Source organism: Benincasa hispida, chromosome 10 (genome assembly GCF_027475165.1).
Source record: "Benincasa hispida cultivar pf3 chromosome 10, pf3_genome.v1.1, whole genome shotgun sequence".
NCBI classification, from domain to species: domain Eukaryota; kingdom Viridiplantae; phylum Streptophyta; class Magnoliopsida; order Cucurbitales; family Cucurbitaceae; genus Benincasa; species Benincasa hispida.
The window spans coordinates 42526540-42544880 of record NC_143487.1 but is presented as its reverse complement, the minus strand read 5'-3'; the positions used below and the strand labels follow the sequence as shown (position 1 = coordinate 42544880).

The 18341-nt window shown below is 33.5% G+C and overlaps 1 protein-coding gene across 2 annotated transcripts; it reads right to left on the bottom strand.

Moving 5' to 3' along the window:
• Positions 1-5769: 5769 nt before the first annotated feature.
• LOC120089518 (THO complex subunit 7A) lies at positions 5770-9030 on the bottom strand. Of its 2 annotated transcripts, none has more exons than XM_039047017.2 (3): positions 8892-9030; positions 8007-8621; positions 5770-6031 (listed from the first exon to the last, which is right to left on the bottom strand). In XM_039047017.2, exons 2-3 carry the CDS (start codon positions 8598-8600, stop codon positions 5900-5902), a joined length of 726 nt encoding a protein of 241 aa, XP_038902945.1. In that variant the 5' UTR covers positions 8601-8621; positions 8892-9030; the 3' UTR covers positions 5770-5899. The 2 variants fall into 2 exon arrangements, with proteins under 2 accessions (XP_038902945.1, XP_038902946.1); XM_039047018.2 differs by having other exon boundaries at positions 8840-9009.
• Between the last annotated feature and the right edge of the window lie 9311 nt (positions 9031-18341).

Below are 18341 nucleotides of genomic sequence, written 5' to 3'. Positions count from 1 at the left end.
TCCAGTACACAACACCCTAGTGTTATTGTGCAGAATTTCCTCTAATCCTCTCTACTCTCCAAAACTCTTTTCTCCTCTCCTCTCCCAATAGTTAGATACCACCTATCATTCTATTGAAATCCCAGAGAATAATGAGGTTATTTTTGTGGTAGTGTTCGAGATCGCTTAAGGAGTTGTTTGTGATCAAGATTGTTTGGAGATCCATTCGTTAGAACCTTGGAGAGGCTTGTTCGTGACATCAGGAAATCTACAAAGGCAAGAATCGTTATAATCTTTTCCTTAATGCATGCTAATTTACATGTTTTTATATTCTATTTTGTACAATGATTTTGTTTAATGTAAAATCGATTTGCAGGATGCAAAGCATTTTAACAAAACGTTTCTGCTGCAGGATTCGATCCCTACATACATAACAATGCAATAGTGCATCATATGAAATTTCATAAACTATTCTTAACACAATCAAATAGTGGAAAAGTTTCCAACAACAGTGCCAAAAACTTAACAGCTCATAAAACTTTGAGAAAACTACTTGTGTCTAGTCTGGATTATGTAGAAATACGATCCAAAATTACTATTTCAACACATAAGTCAAATTACCTATTATAACGATATATTGATTTCAATTCTCACGTCCCTAGAAAGTTCACACCATGAGGTCCATACAATGCTTCGTATCGATTATGAACCTCGACTGCTCCATTCGAAAAGTGTTTGTATGAGTCAACATCAAGGTGAATGGGGGAAGTAGTTTATAATAAATGGGTGAAGGATATATGTCAACACATCCTACGGTCTCTTTCGTTTGTTTGGACGGTAAGATTCCTCTGTTGCGCCTGCTTGTCATCTTTATGCCGGCCTTGCTAGTTGTTTAATGACGACTATCCCTTCGAAGAGTTGTAACATAGGATTTGGAACAACTCAAACTCCAGAAATAGATAGGATTTCTTAGGTCATTTTCCAACTTTAACTTTCCAGTTCGATAGCATCGTCAGGGCCGATCTCTAAGGTTTGAAAATGGAGGGTTACACATACGAAATTACTAAAGTGTTAATAAGTTTTGACAAAAAAACAGTAGCTAAATGACTATCGAAATATTTGTTATTCTGAATATAGTATTTAGTTAAGAATGTTTTACTTTAGTGAAGGAATATTTGACTGCCCCTTGGTAGCACTTATTATGACTCACTATAGTATTGTTGCAAAAACAATGAAATTTTGGATACATTATTACTTTGCTAAAATATAATTTGGTTTAAAAGCAATTCACTAATAAAATTGGTTTATATTTTCAGAATGACGAATTCTTTAGCACAACTATTAGCTTCTAATAAACTTACGAGGATAACTATGTTACGTGGAAATCAAACTTAAATACAATATTGGTGATAGGCCTGAGATTCGTTTTAAAAAGGAATGCCCTCCCGTTCCTAGCTCAAATGCAAATCGAAATATTCGGGATGCATATGACAAATGGATCAGGTCTAATAAGAAAGCTCATGCCTATATTCTTATCAGCATATCTGATGTATTGGCCAAGAAACATGAGAGTATGAATACTGTTAAGTAGATTGTGGAATCTCTGTGTGGGATGTATGGACAACCATTCTTCTCCCTAAGACATGATGCAATCAAATATGTTTACAACTGTCATATGAAAGAAGGAGTCTTTGGTAGAGAATATGTCCTGGACATGATGTCCATTTAACCATGGCAGAAGTAAATGGTGTTGTCATTGATGAGAAGAGTCAAGTTTGTTTTAGTCTTAAATCTCTTCCGAAGAGTTTCTTGCAATTCTGTACGAATGCACTGATGAATAAAATAGAGTATAACTTGACTACGCTTCTCAATGAGCTTCAGGCTTACCAGACCATGATGAGAGCAAAATGACTGGAAGCAGAGGTAAATGTTACTACTATATAAAAAAGAGGATCGTCCTCTAAAAGGCCTGATATTGCTTCTTCCTCAAAGAATAAGAGTATTTCAGTAAATATGAACAAAAAGAAAGGGAAAAAAAACCTACTGGCAAAAAGGGCAAGACAAATGCTGCAGATAAAAGAAAATGTTTCCACTGCAGCGAAGAAGGGCACTGGAAGAGAAACTGCCCATAATACCTACGGAGAAAAGAGTAGAGAAAGCAAAACAAGGAAACTAATTCCTTGTAAACTCCAAATTTTGAGCAAGGGAGAATTTCTCAAAACAACCAGTGGGAGATGCAGTTTCTGTTGAAAGATAAACTTGTTTACTTTTGTTATTGTAATGAAAGTTATTTTATCTTTTGTAAATAACATATTGTATAAACTTTTTTGTTATAAATAAAATGTTCATTAGCAAAAGTTGTATCTGTTTTATCTTATAGCAACTTCTGTTAGAATCAACCAAGTTAAAAGTTATTTGCAAATATTTAGATATTTAAAAATGACTAGAAATCAATAAAGGCAAAAACTTGTTAGGTAAAATAAATTCGAGATGTAAAACAGATAAAAGACAAAAACTTGAACTCTTCAATAAAGGCAAAAGCTTGAAGAGTTCAATGTGTATAAAACTTGTTAGGTAAAATAAATTTGAAATACTTCGATTGGATCAAAGTAAAGAAAATAGAGAGTTTGAGGTTTCTAGGACTATTTTGATAGAACATGATATTCATTGAAAATTCTCTACACCTAGTTGCCTTAATTGTTTTGAACATCATTCCAATTTTAAGGTATTTTCTAAAACTCCATATGAGATGTGGAGAACTCATAAAAGCTGTTTATGAGATGTAAAAGATATTTGCATAGTTCAGAAATCTAGAGAAAAGATCGATACATGTGTTAGTGTCAAACCCTATTTGTAGGCAACCCTATTCGTAATAAGTGTTGAAATATTATTCAAAAGGCATGCCTATTTGTAGGCAACCCAAAAATAGTATACTTTTCATGTAAAAGAAAATCAAGTGTCTGTGTTGACAAATGCTAAATTTTTCCTAGAAAAGTATACGAGATCACCATGTATTATTTAGTTTCCATAAAAAGCAAAGTGTATATCAATAAAGAGTTATTAAGTAAAGCTAACGATGTAACAAAAGTTGTTTAGACAAGTCAGATGCATCTTACTCAAAGAGTTGAGGGTACCTCGATGTAGTGGGAGGAATGTATGACAACCTAGCCATTATTTGGGTTTAGTGGAAACTCAAGTCATCAAGTCTCGGTGATGACATCGAGAAACAAAGAGTTGTGAAAATAAGATGCATTCCCTATATAGTTTAATAAGAAATCCAAAGTACACTAAAGTGTTTATAGCAATCCTCTCGGCTAAAGTGTTTGAGGATCACCTAGTGCGACTAGGATTGCGAGTTAACTAACCTAGGGCAAGTGGGAGAAAAACCCATGGGTATGTGATATCTAAGTTTGGGTATGTGATACCTAAAAGAAAAACCATGGGTACGTGATGCCCTAGTTTATTGTATTTCTTCGTAAAACTCAAAAACTCAGCATTATATATTCATATGTATGTTACCGCTTGAGTTTTAGTCCAAGTGTGAGTTTGTTGAGTCTTATGTTCTAAAACTCATGGCTCGTAAACAATAAACTCATTTTGTAAATCAATAAAATTGTTATTGAAATTTGATTCAATAAAGTGGTATTGAATATATGAATTACTTATTTGATTTTAGAAATAAATCCAATAAACTAAAAGATCCATGACTATTACACGAGTACTTGAACTTTATATGGAGACATAAGTGTGGATCAGGTTCGAGTAAATAGTCTAAATGATATATAGTATATGAATAAAATTGGGTGTCTTATTTTGGTAACACTATTGGATGCGGCCCACTCTATAGTTGTTACAAGGAGTTGTAAAGTGCTACAGACGATTCGTACATGTAGTGACTGTTGGGATTGGTGTCCTAATTCAAGTGAATCATGCCTTAAGTGATAACCTAAAAAAGTCTGTAGTATAAGGATTAAGGATGATCCGGCCCTAGATCCTGACCATTCATGTGAAGACATGCGAGTGAGGGTGTCCTATACAAAAAGTTTGTATAAGACCGAACCACACGAGATGATTCGTCTCTTTATATAACTGAAGAAAATTGGACATGCAGATTTCCATGAACAACATGTGGTTACCAAAATAATAAATTGAACCATTATAAGGTGATGATAATATACTAGAAAAACAATACATATTAACTGATAAATATTATATATCAATTATATAACTAATTGGTCTAAGAAATATAAAGTATATCATATAACCTGCCCGTACATATTGATACATCAAAGAGGGTAAAATTGAAATAATAAAGAATGGAAATCATATCTAATATATATTTTTGTTACATTTGTAAATTAATTTTTCAAAAAAAGAAAAACATTACGAAATTTACAATTTTATAATTTTCTGTCATTCTTGCCACTTCCTTTTTCCAATTTTTTTTTTCTTGTATTGCTCCATAATCCTTTTTATTTCTTTTCATTTTTTATTTTTACATCTCTCCCACTTCTCCTATCTCCTTTAATTCTCCATTTTTTTTCTTTTTAATTTTTATAATAACGAATTTTTAACTATTATTTACTTTTTAAATATCTATTATTTTTCATCAATTTTTTATGGATTTTCTCTTTTTATTAAATAAATGACCAAATACAAGTTTGAAAGTTTAAATACATATTCAATACCTTTTGAAGCTCAAATCAAATAGACATAAATTTGATTTCAATGATTAAACTTATAATTTAACTAACATTTTTCGTTATAAATAACCATAAAACATGTGATAATCAACGTGATTTTGAAATTGTTAAAATCAATTTTGTTAGATCAAAATTACTCTAAAATATGTTCTAATCATTCAAAAACAATTTTCATAAAATGAAAACTGTCTACGATTCATAACCACAGAATGAAATTCATATGTTCGATAGTCGGTTAAAACAATTTGATCTGCCAAAACTATAATCCTATCTAAGAAAAAAAATTCTCACATTTCCAGCACCAAAAAGAAAAAAAAATTCCTAAACATCAATGGAATTACTTTTACTCTTTTGCTATGGCATGTAGTTTAACCTAGAATACCTGAGAATAAGAACAAGATTATGCATTATTCGATTGGGCTTTGATGAGAATATCTAGAAGATCAAACTAGAGGTGTTCAAGGTTTGATTCGACTTGGAAGTCAAATCGAACCAAACCGAAAAATTCGGATTTCAGATTATATTAAACCAAACTGGTCGGCAAAATTCGGTTTCAGTTCCTATTGCGGTTCGGTTCTGTTTTCGATTTTGGATTTTTCTTCCAAAATTTTTCAATTCTACTTTTCCAGAAATCTCCTGTTCCCTTCTAATTCATTTCCGAAAATGCACCATTTCACACACCGAAATCGAAGAATAAGAAGATTGGAGAAGGAGAAGAAGATCGAAGAAGAAGATCAGAGAGAGTGAGAGACGATCTTGGCCGGCTGCGTTTCTTGGCTGGGCAGAGTGAGACGATCAGAGAAAGCAGAAAAAGGGAGAGGGTGTGGTGTGGGCGGTGGCAAGTTTAAGAGGTTGAAGATAACCCTAGTCCCTAGGTAATAAAATATATATATATTATTTTTTTATATTTTTCAAAATAATATGATTCGATTCGGTTCGATTCGATTTCATTTCAATTTAAGTTTTAAAACCGAATCGAACTGCTAAATTCGGTTTGATAATTATATTAAACCGAATGAAACCGCATTAATTCAGTTTTGGTTAAGTTTCTTAATTGGTTCGATTTTTGTAGTTTAAATGATCATCCTTAGATCAAACTATTGCATTTTGATTTCTCAACTTGAGCAAGATTCAGATAACATAATCGCTTTGATATGGAGTTGAAAGAAAAAAGTATGCATACAAGTTTTTACACCAGAACATCCGAGAGTTTGGCCTCAGTCAACAGCCATGGCTTCCAGGCCTCCACTAGCATCGTCCACACCAATCTTATTCTCCTCAGCTGTGATTCTCATTTCCTCAATTAAACTCTTTTGTTCATCCTCTATGGTATTTTGCAACTCATCCACCTGCGCCAATATAAATTGAGGATTTCAGTTGTTAGGTACAAAGTTTGTAAGCAATCAAAGCCTGGACAATAATTATTTAGATACAAAGCTGCTGACATTGTATTTCAGAGTATATGAGTAAACCTCGGGACTCTCCATAATCACAAGAGAGAACAAACGTGCAAGCCTGCTGCTTGAACAACGTTATTACTTATAGCAGAGAACAATTTTTTCCAGATTGTCAAAAGTGTGGTTAGCGATCTTTTCAGTTGTGACTACAATTTCTAGATATTTAAAAGGCCTCAGCATCCCCCACTGCCCCAGTCAAAAGAACCCACCAAAATAACAATAAGCATAATAATAATAATGATGATGAAAACATAACACGCACGCACACAGAAATTATTCGGAAGGCAAAAAAGAAAAGGAAAATGTACAGATGTTAAAGGTGAATCCGCCTTACGCAAAATCTTAGTCCAGATCAGAGTATATATATGAAGTGGTTGAAGTCATTTCCAGAATGGGGAAGTTGAAAACACAAACAGACATTCCCTGGAAACCACCCAAGAACTATGCCACAACTTTCTCTATTCCCCCAAAAGAAATTATTGACAAACAAACTTCTTTTCCCAAATCCCGCAGCAGCTGGGTGAATTCTGCTTTTTAATTGGTATTTTCTAGGCAGTCTCTCGTTAAAATGTCCCAGAAATCTTCATGTAATATTCCATCATGTGAAGCCCTTGGATCAAATGGCAGTAACATAATGTTTTAACCCTATGAAGGAACGATATAATATATTCTAGAGTGGCTAACAGTGGAACAGATGGAAATTCAAGATATTCCATCTTGTTCAGGAGCTCATGGTAGACAACTGCTTCATGAAAATCCTCAGATGGAAATTCGAACATGCATGGGTATAGCGTCCAATCCTCAAAAGAACCCACGCTTTCACTGAGAGGAGTGAAAGAATATAAAAGAACTGGGGCACACAAGAAAACAAGGCCCAATAAAAGAGGAAGTCCAATCCTAACAACTGAATATTCAATCCAAAAGAACAGGACCAAACTCATTAATACATAAAGGCCTAGTGACCAGCACCCATAAAGAGGCATTAACCCAACTACCTCCCAAAAACTTCCTCAACTGAACTCTCCACCTCTCTAAAATTTCTATTATTCCACTTAATCCAAATGCTCCACAAAACTGCAAAGAAACTAGCTCGTCACTAAACCTTGCCCTGCTCAGTAAAAGGAAAAGATGAGAACACCACCTCCACCTTAGCCCTACCATCTCTATGCCAAACCCAATAAAAAGTGAGAGCAATGTAAATAAGGTGTTCAAAAAATTGAAGATGTAGCGATTTACTTGCGCCAAGTTAACCAAAGGAACCCTTTGACCCATAAGACAAGACCTCTTTTCCTTTGATGAAGATTATTTCTAAGAGAGTGATCGTGCCATTTAGAAAAGCAGTGTAAAGGTTGGACTTTGAAGGCCTTCAAGATTTTTTCCCAGAAAGAATTGGCAAATTGGCATCTGGTTATAAAAAAATGCCGAAGTTAGTATACTTATCTTGAATTCTCATGCTCTTCACAACATTATGAAGTTGCTCCTCTTGGAATGGTCACTCGAGCCTAGAAGATATTCTCAAATAAAAATCTTAGATCTTCAAGACTGAACACTAAAAATTACATCTTCTTCGAACCAAATTTTCCTATTATCTCAGCACTGAGGGTAAACTAGCAAAAAAACACTAATAGAACCATGCTCATCCTTCTTCAAATGAGCCAAAATTAGGGGGTTCCAGCACTGATAGCATATACATCTCAATCCTCTACATGCACTAATCAGTCTAAGAATCCCTAAACAATTCATAAGCAAAACCAAATGGCAAATCCAAGGTTTAAACTAATGAATCTTGAAACCAAGAGACCAAATTGTTTATATTTAAGGTCAGTTAAAGAATATAATTGTAAAAAAGTTGCTGGGGGAAACATACCACGTGCAACAAAAGAGCAAATTGCTTCTTACGAAGCTCCAACATCCTTGAACTAGCTGTGTTCTCTGCATCAAGTGCAGCAATCTCTTTCTCTAAATCCACAATAGTCTTTTGTGTCACAGACCTAGGCGGCTGTGCTGCTATAAGCTTCCTAATTGCCTCACACTCCTCCTTGTGTTGCCTCTCAATTTTGCTTTCTTCAAGCTGCTTCTTAAGATCTTCAATATCATCCTGAGCTAACAAAATTTGTTTGTTTATCTCATCCTTAAACTCATGGAAGCTCTCCTTTTCCCTAATATTTGCATCAACAACTGCTTTACTCTTCAGCAAAGGAATTTCAAATGTGGATAGCTCTTGTAAGAAAGCTCTGGAAAGCTTCTCACAGTCATCATTGTTACTACCATCCTTTTCAATCTCAAGAACAAAGGAAGTGAATTTCTTCTGGAGCTTCTTCAATGGAGGTTCCCCTCTTGTGGTCGTTGTCCGGGTGAGAAGCCTATGTTTTATAATAACATCATCTTCAAGGGGCCCAAAAGCATAATTTGCTGCCACTGCTTCCCCTCGAGTGGAGACTTTCCTCCCTCTCACAGACATAATCTACTTCTCAATCAGATCCTGGAAATCAAATGCTGAAAAATGAGAACATACAAATTGAACAGCAATACATATATGGGTAATTGAAATGGAGGACCAATGTCAAGTTTGATTCGAAGAAGAAGTCAGGAAGATAAAGAATTGATTGTTTCTACAGAAACAGTATCAATGGAAGATAAAGAAAAACGAAATTGAACCGAAAGAGAAACCAAATTAAGAGATGAAAATGAAGAAAGTACCAAAATTTAAATCGCAGAGAGAGAGAAACGTAGTTGAGAATGGAAGCCATACCTGGTTATGCCATTCTTGTGCTGCTCTAGGACGGGGAACTTCAAACCCTGATTTCAACAAGATCGGGTCTTGATCTTTCTGAAATATCCGGGCTCACCAAATTTACTATAGGCACATCGCACTGAATCTGACTTAATGCAATTTCTAAAAAAAATGAATTGGTGACTTTTTTTTAATCCTAAATTTTCAATTTTATTAATTCACTGTAGACTTAGAACTATGTTGTGAGTTTAACTCCAAAGTTTAAAAACCATCCATAAGAACATAGCGGTATTAAATATATGACATGAATTTTGAAATCAAAGGTTTAGAGTGTGTTTAGAATAGAGATGTCCAAAAAAATCTGCAGGGTCGGAGCGGGGAATCCTCGAATACATGAAGAATGGGGGAGGGAGTGAGGAATTTCCCATTTACAATTTTAGGTTGGGGACTGATCCCGACCGCCGCCCCGCCCCGAATTTGTATATAAATTATAAATTTTTAATATATATATATATATGAATATTGTAGACTTTATTAATATGATTAATTATTTAAGTTCAAGATTTTTATTACTTTAATTCTTTGGATGTTGTAATATTTAAGATAGGATGTTCTAAATGTTGAATTTTAATTTATGACAATTTAGTATTTTAATTATATTTTTTAAATTGTATGTGTATTATTGTTTTAATTAGTAAAATTGATAATATTTCATTTAAATGAAAATTCTATTGAAAATGTTTAAAGAATTGTACAAAAAAAAATATCTAAATGAAATTTTAAAAAAATGTAAGAGAAAAATAAATGCGGGAAATTTTTCCTTGCGGGAAATCCGATGTCTGCAAAATTCCCGCCCCATTCCCGAGGAAATTCGCAAAGACGAGGAATGGAAAAAGGGGTGGGGATGGGGAAGGCTTCCCCGTCTCTGCCCATTGGATATCTCTAATTTAGAATGCATTTTCAAATGTTTAATTTAAAAAATAAGTTATTTTTGAAAAAACTAGAGTGTTTCGTAACCACTCAAAATAACTTTTAAAATGTATTTTCAATAATTCTCGTCAACGGTGTTTGAATAAAAATTGGTGTTTTGAGAAACATTTTTTTCTCAAGTCAATCCAAATAGGCTCTTAGCTTTCTCTATTTTTTTAGTAACCAAGGTAAGAGAATTGGGAAAAAAAATTCAAGTGATTGTGGTGTGTAGTTCAGTTGGTTTCATGATTTAAAATTTCTCGAAATTCCAAAATTTCGAAGGGCTCGAAATTTTGATTGGGAGAAATTTCATTTTTTCTCAATTTCGAGAAAATCTTGAGAAATTTCGAGAATATTTTGATTCCCCATTTCTACAAAATTTTGAGATTTCGAGAAAATTTTGATTTTTTAATTAACTACGTTAGTCCAATTTAAGTTCTTCAATTTTATGGTTCCAATTACACACAATTTTATAGTTGCACACACCATTATTATTTTCGACAAAGGGTTAAGCCTTTTTACAGTGCAACTTTTTTTTTATAATTTCCAATTTTTGTCAATTTTTAGTTTTATTTTCGATCCAAAACTTTTATTTCTAAAGAAATTGAATTTGAAAAAACCACAAAAAAAAAACCTATATTTATTTTAACCTCATTCAAACTTTTTTATTAAATTTTTATATCATTTCATCTCAAAATTGAATTAATATGAGTTCTTTTTTCTTTTACCATCCAAAACTTTCATGATCTTCACATCATTTCACCTCAAAATATTTCTAACATTTATAATATTTTGTAATTATTTTTTCATTTCTTTTTAAATTTTATGCTATCACATCAACATTTATATACACAATAGACAATATTATCTTATTTTATAGAAATTGTGATTAAAAATGGTCAATTATAGTCTAAGACACAATGAAAATTTCATTAACCAATTATAACAATTTTCATCAATTCCATAATTTTTTCAAAAATTTTCATAATATTTCCATAAAATCAAAACCTTGATATTTTCGTCGATATCGATATTTCGAGTCTTAATTGATTTTCCCATTCTTCTTTTTCAATCAATTATGTTATATATATATATATATATATATTGGGCATGGGAGCATTGGAAAAAGAATCTTAGTGGAGTATATTTATTTATTGATTCTCAATTTTTCTAAATTCATAATATTTAGTTGATAGTATTTTTATCTGGAGTTTTGGTAGCACTCGTTGGTTATTTATGCTTTTTATCTAAACTTATCGTGAATAAATCAAGGGGATATTTGAGAGTCCAACATGAGATGGTATATACTACCTCCTATATTATATTAGTGTTTGGAGACCCATTATTCTATCTCATCAATTTTAATTCTTTGAAGGTCCATTTTCGGAACGTGTTTCGTATCTCACTGTCATTTTCCTTTCGTGTGTCGTATATCATCTCAGTGCTTGAACATACTCGTTCATACTTGATCATACTCGATAATACTTGATCGTTCATGCTCGATCATGCTTGATTATACTCGATCGTTCATACTCGATCATGTTTGAACATACTCGATCATACTCAATTGTTCATACTCGATCATGCTCGATCATTCATACTCGATCATGCTCGACCATACTCGATCATACTCGATCGTTCATACTCGATCATGCTTGAACATACTCGATCATACTCGATCATACTTGCATATTTTGCACGTTTTCAATATTATGCATTATTAGTTACCTCCTTTATTAAACTATCCACCAACTTTAGTTATGATTGTTCTGATTGTTTGCTGATTTTATTAATGACTGTTCTGATTATTTGTTGATTTTATTCCACTTGCGTATTTTCACTACTCATTCAACCACTTCATTAATGACTCAACCAATTTATTAATTGGATTTGAGTTCATTCATGATGTAAACTTAATATTCTAATGCTAGTCACACTTTTTTTCTTTTTAATTTGTTGAAGTTGTTATTAATGTTCAACAACCACCCCTCTCCCTTCACTTTTCCTTTACAACAACATTGGTGCTTCTCTATTTGCTGAGAGCCTCCATTGTCCAAGATTTATTTTGTCAATCCGGTGAGTTGTTTAACTTCGGTTTCTCCTTCTCTACTTTCTAATGTTTGGTTATGTTATTTTCATATTATTAAGTTTCTAACTTTTGGTTGTTTGGTAAGTGGTAGGGTGCCTCATTGTGTTTTGATCCAGCAACCCGTAGTCTCCATCCATATTGTACTTCATAGAAGTAACATAGGTACTTCTCTATTCGAACTAGTTCTCTTCCAACCTTATAACTATTTCAAGATTTTTTTCTAACTTCTTTTTATTGTTTTGTTATGTAGCACAAACTAATACGGAATATTCAATTAGTTTGAGGTTGATGTGTTATTTATTTATTTATTTTTTTTTTTGTATTTTCCTATATTCCATTTCAGTTGTATTTTTTGGTATTATTAATTTTGGTATGTTACTTATACAATGGATATATTACAATGACTGTTTGACATTTTTTAGTGTTATTAATTTTGGCATTATTAATTTTTTAATTTTTTTTATGAGTATTTGCATTGTCTTCATTTATTTTTAATGTTTACATGCTTTTTAATATTGAAGTTACCTAAGTTACCTAACTAAAGTGAGATATTATTTTTGGCATATTAAAAAATAAAAATATAGCTTAATTAATCAATAAATATAAATATATTACTTAAACTTAATAAATTTTAATAATTAATATAATCATTTTTAATTATTTTAATATAAATTATCAATGTAATCATTTTTAATTATTTTAATATAAAATTAAACTATATACCATATCGTGAGATTGAAAATAATAAAAAAAATGCAATCAATGTCTTACTCAAAATAGGATGGATACAACAATTGGATTATAAGATTTTTTTTTATAAAAAAAATAGTGTTCATACAGGCAAATTATTATAGGATACAAAAACTGAATCAGATAGCACTAACATAACAACTCTGCACACTCAAACACATATATCAGAATTCTCCAGACATAAGAACTCCACACATCCTACATCATCTCAACGTCCCAAATAGCCCCAAGTGTTTTGTGATGCAAGTCACATAAAAAGGAGCAATTTTAGGTAAAAGCAAGTATTCAACATGCTTTTACCATGGTTTGTAAAATAAAAATGATTTGTTGATATTTGAGTTTCTTTTCTTTTTATTTTTTTATTTTTTTAGATTGGATGTGTTGAGATTATTTTGTGTAAGTTCATATTTCAAATTAGATTGTGTTTCAAATGTGGCCGCAAAGTAATCCAGAAGCTTAGTCAAAAGCAAAAGAAGGTCGAGAGATGTTGAAATGTGCCTACAATTACGTCAGCAACATGTTTGAAGATTGCGTCTCAATTGTGGCAACCAATGGATTAAAGATTGTCCAAGGTTTGAAGCCAAATTATGCCCACAATTGCACCAACATTGTGCATACAACTGGACACTGTTTGACAGATTTCTGAAGTTATGGGATTTGACAATTTTTAATTTCCAAGTCTTATTTGATTGCCTAAGTACTACAATGGAGGACAGTCTCATGACATTGAAGGCCGTTTGAAGACTCCCACACCTATAAATATAGCTCAATTCTTCAACAAAACAACAACCAAGGATCCATATATAAGAATTCTCTTCACCTTAGAATTTTCTTAGATCTAGGTTTAGTTTTTAGCAATTTACATTTTTTGCATTTTTCTTTACTTTATGTATTTTACTTCTCGACACATTTACTTTTGAAAAGAGATGGTCTAAGATCGTAAATCTTTTATTAGACATTTGATATTGAAATAGCCAAGTGTAAGGATTTATCTTTCCTTGAATGAGGGTTGAGATATTGCTAAACGAAGATCTAATCACTAGGCTTGTCTTAGTTTTCGGCTTTGCTTTACTGTTTATGTTACAATACTTTATTTAATTGAATGAAGTTCATTTCATTCCCATTTATTTTCTTTTCCTTAATTATGATCTAATTTCCCTCTTTAAGGATACATAGTAGGTGGAAAACTAGTTAATTAACTTGCCTCAACTTAAGTCCCAAGTATTGCCCAATGGTTAGCATCGAAAGAGTTGAACAAGAACGGTTTTCATAAAAGAAGTATAAGCAAAATGTTTAGATATAGAACTTGATTTTGCCCTATACATAGACTAGAAGCCTATAAAATTGTTTCAAGTGTGTTTTTTTCATTATCTAAGTGTCACAGCAAGCATAGACATATGTGTTGGTTTTCTTAGCCTCCCTACAATCTCTTAAAAAGAGATCGAAACAGACTCAACCTGGATTTATGTCGTTGAACATTGTAACTATAGGTTGCAAGTACATCTTCAATGTAACACCTCAAATTTAGGAGACGTGAATGAATTGAGATCACATTTGAATGAGAAGGATCCTAAGATTTAAAAGTATGGCCAAGAAAAGCTTCAAAGAATTGAAAGTTACTACTTATACTAATAAGATACACCTTCCTTTTTAGTGGCTCAATCATAGGAACTCCAAAATTAAGTGTGCTTGGCTTGGAACAATTCTATATTGAAGTAATGTCCTAGGAAGTTTCCTAAGAAGCATGTTAGAAATGACAAAACTTGCTAATAGGTGGAATGTTGGGGCCATTAGATACTGAATCCTGAGTCTGGAGCATTACACTCAGCACATGAGACCTATTAGGTTGCAGTTGAAAGAGTTGCCAGTTGTGGGTGCATAATAGAGAGTTGCACGCCAAGATTGATTTATACCTAGTTGGATAAGATTGCAGGTGCAAAAGTTGGAATAAACTTTATTCTAAGTTCCTTCTTCTCATCATTTGATTTCTTATTTTTATTTACTATTTTCAAAAGAAAATCCAATCCAACATACTTTTATCAGTTATTTTTCTCTTGCTTGCCTAATCCAATTATTCAAACCAATTTGGAAATCTTGTGATCTGTTTCCTTGAATTCTATACTCGAAATAACATGTTCCATAGGTCTTGATGATAGTGTATACTTGTACTTAAAGAAGGCATCATTCGAGAGTCGCAAAATCACCATCAAGTTATAAAAGTGTGCATTTCTTTTTTATATTTGTAATAAATATTTTCAAAGTTTTAGGAGAAAATTTATCCACTATGAAAAAAAGTAGTTGAAACAGCGATCCACATCACAATGGGAGTTTGTGTTTCAAAGATTTAACCCAAACGAGGAGTCAATCAGCTATTTTGATATTAGGTTGAACCAAAAAGCAATTGAATCTTTGTGAAATTCTCGAATCCTTAATCAAGCCTAAACATAAACTAATCTTTAAAATTAATAACTCAATCCTAATTCCAAACACTCAAATATTTCCACATAAACTTACCTAAGATGTAGTATGATTCGAATTCACCTCCAAATGTTAAATTTAAGCCCAAACAATTATTCGAGCAATTAAAACTCTTATAAAATCTCCATAATCTTGGAATTAAATCCTCGTACATAAACCAAAATAAATTTTAATCTTTAGGTTCAATCTTGGAAATATAAGTCTCTATTATTAACGGTGTTGTATAAAGAGACTAATCATTTCATGGTCCTGTCTTATACAAACTCTTTGTATGGGATACCCTCGCTCATATATCTCCACATGAATAATCAGAATCAGATCATTTGTAGCACTTTACAACACTTGTAACACCTGCAAAGTGGGCCATATCGGTAGTGTCACCAGGATAAGGTACCCAGGCTTATCCATCTACTACAGACCATTTAGGTTATTATTTAAACAAGATCCACTTGTATGTCTTTACATACTTGTTTAAATTACATGAAATAACCTCGGATCTTAGTTTATTGGATTGAGTATATGCGGATAAAATAATACTTATTTTATTAACAACAATATGTTTATACAAATTTTACAAAATACAAGATTACAAAGAGATATAGGACATTATTCCCAACAATCTCCCACTTGTCCACAATCTCCCACTTGTCTTAAAGCTTAGGGAATCTAATGTACAATATAAATAAAGTACAAAATCACAATAAACTGGGGCATATACTATACCCCAGTAACATCTCCCACTTGTCCTAGACAACATGCTGCATATCTCGTAGACCTAGACTTTCTAGTTGACTCTCGAACACTTTAGCCGTGAGAGCCTTTGTAAACGGATCAGTGACGTTGTGCTCTGAAGAAATCTTTGTGACAATCACATCACCTCGATGCACAATCTCCCGAATCAAATGATATTTTCGTTTTATGTGCTTGCCTCTTCGGTGACTCCTAAGTTCCTTAGAATTTTCCACAGTACCACTGTTATCACAACAAAGTGTGATGGGAAAAGAAATATTTAGAATAATTTCCAAATCAGTAAGGAACTTCTTAAGCCAAACAACCTCTTTAGCAGTTCCACAAGCAACTACGTATTCGGCTTCCATAGTGGAGTCTGCGATGCATCCTTGCTTGATGCTTGGTCATACTATAGGCCCTTCATTCAAAGTAAACACTAACCCTAATGTGGATTTTCGAGAATCCCGATCAATCTGAAAGTTAGAGTTTGTGTATCTTGTAAGGATCAAATCCTTATCTCCAACACGAGCATATAGTCCCTCGCGCCCCCTAGGAGGGCCTCTCCCCTTCCTTCCTTCCTCTCAATGGATCCTTCTTGCCCAGGGAATGCGCATACTGTGACCCCTCCTTGGAACACAAACACATACTCCAGAAAGGGCATAAAAAATAATTTATATTTTTCCTTGAACCTTTCATCCAAAATCTCGTGCTAAAAAGCGTGGAGGTTCGAGTCCTCTTCAAAGGGGGGAAGGAAGGAGGGGAAGTTCAAGGGGAAGGAAGGAAAGGGGGAGGCCCTTCTAAGGGGCGTAAACAGAGGTGCTTTTTTGAAAGCTGATCACCGGTAGGGCCCTGGTAGGGGTGGAGTTGAGCTAGCCCAGAACTTCTAATCAACAGTGCTCAACATGTGAGGAAAGAGTCACCCCCCCCCCCCCGGGGTGGGGGTGTGAAGGAACGACTCTTTCCTCGCCAATCTTTTTGAATTTTGTCAGCGGATCCCGAGTTGTTTTCCTGGGGTTGCCAGGCGGGTGGTGGTTTTTCTCCGAAGATACTTGAGGATCATTTTGACTGTCGTCCAGTGATCTAATCTTAGATTGGACTGATATCGACTGATATTCCCTACTGCATAGCAAATATCAGGTCTAGTACATAGCATTGCATACATAAGGCTGCCAATAGCCGATGCATAGGGAATTCGTCTCGTTTCCTCAACCTCTTGAGGAGTCTTAGGACACTATTCCTTAGACCATATAATTCCATGCTTGAAAGGTAATAAACCCTTCTTGGAATTGTGCATTGAATATCTGACAAATATCTTGTCAATATACGATGCCTGAGACAAGACCAACCTTTTGTTCTTATGATCCCTTATAATCTGGATCCCTAAAACAAACTGTGCCTCTCCTAAATCTTTCATTTGAAATTGGGCGGCTAGCCATTTCTTTACATCAGTCAGAAATCCTACATCATTCCTAATAAGTAGGATATCATCCACATATAACACGAGGAAAGCTATTGAGCTATTGATGATTTTTTTTGTAAACACAAGGCTCATCAATATTCTGATCAAAGCCATAAGATTTGATCACAGTATCAAATCTTATATTCCAAGATCGAGATTCTTGTTTCAATCCATAAACGGACCGATTAAGCTTGCAAACATTTTGTTCTTGATCTTGTTCAATGAATCCTTCTGGTTGATTCATGTAGATGGTCTCTTCAAGATAACCATTCAAAAAGTCAGCCTTGACGTCTATTTTCCATATCTCATAGTCATAATATATGCCTATGGACAAGAGAATCCTGATAGACTTTAACATGAAAATAGGTGAGAAAGTTTCTTCATAAGTCTAGCTTTAAAGATCTGTACCTTTCCATCTACACCTCTTTTCATCTTATAGATCCATTTACAACCTATAGGTTTTACCCCATTAGGTTGATCTACAAGCTCCCAGACAGAATTGAATTACATGGACTTCATTTCTTGTTTCGTGGCTTTAATCCATTCATCTTTGTCAACATTTTCTATTGCTTGCTTATAAGACAATGGATCCTCAACTCCATCATCACTTATGATGTTTTGGGCTTCTGTTAAACTCATGTAACGTATTGGTGGGTTCATAACCCTCCCACTACATCGAGGCCATCTCAACTCTTGAGATGGATGACTAGATGAACTGATATCAACAACCCTTGTTGATGTATCAGCCTATTTAACAACTTTTGTTGAAGTCTCAGCACGCTCATTAGAAATCTCACTTAAAACCAGTTTACTTCATGGTTTATGGTCCCTCATATGGTCTTCTTCCAAGAAGGTAGCGTTTGTCGATACAAACACTTTATTCTCACTTGGATCATAGAAGTATCCACCTTTCGTTTCCTTGGGGTAGCCTACAAATAGGCACACTTTGGAACGAGGTTCCAACTTTTTGGGGTTTTCCATTAGCACATAGGCT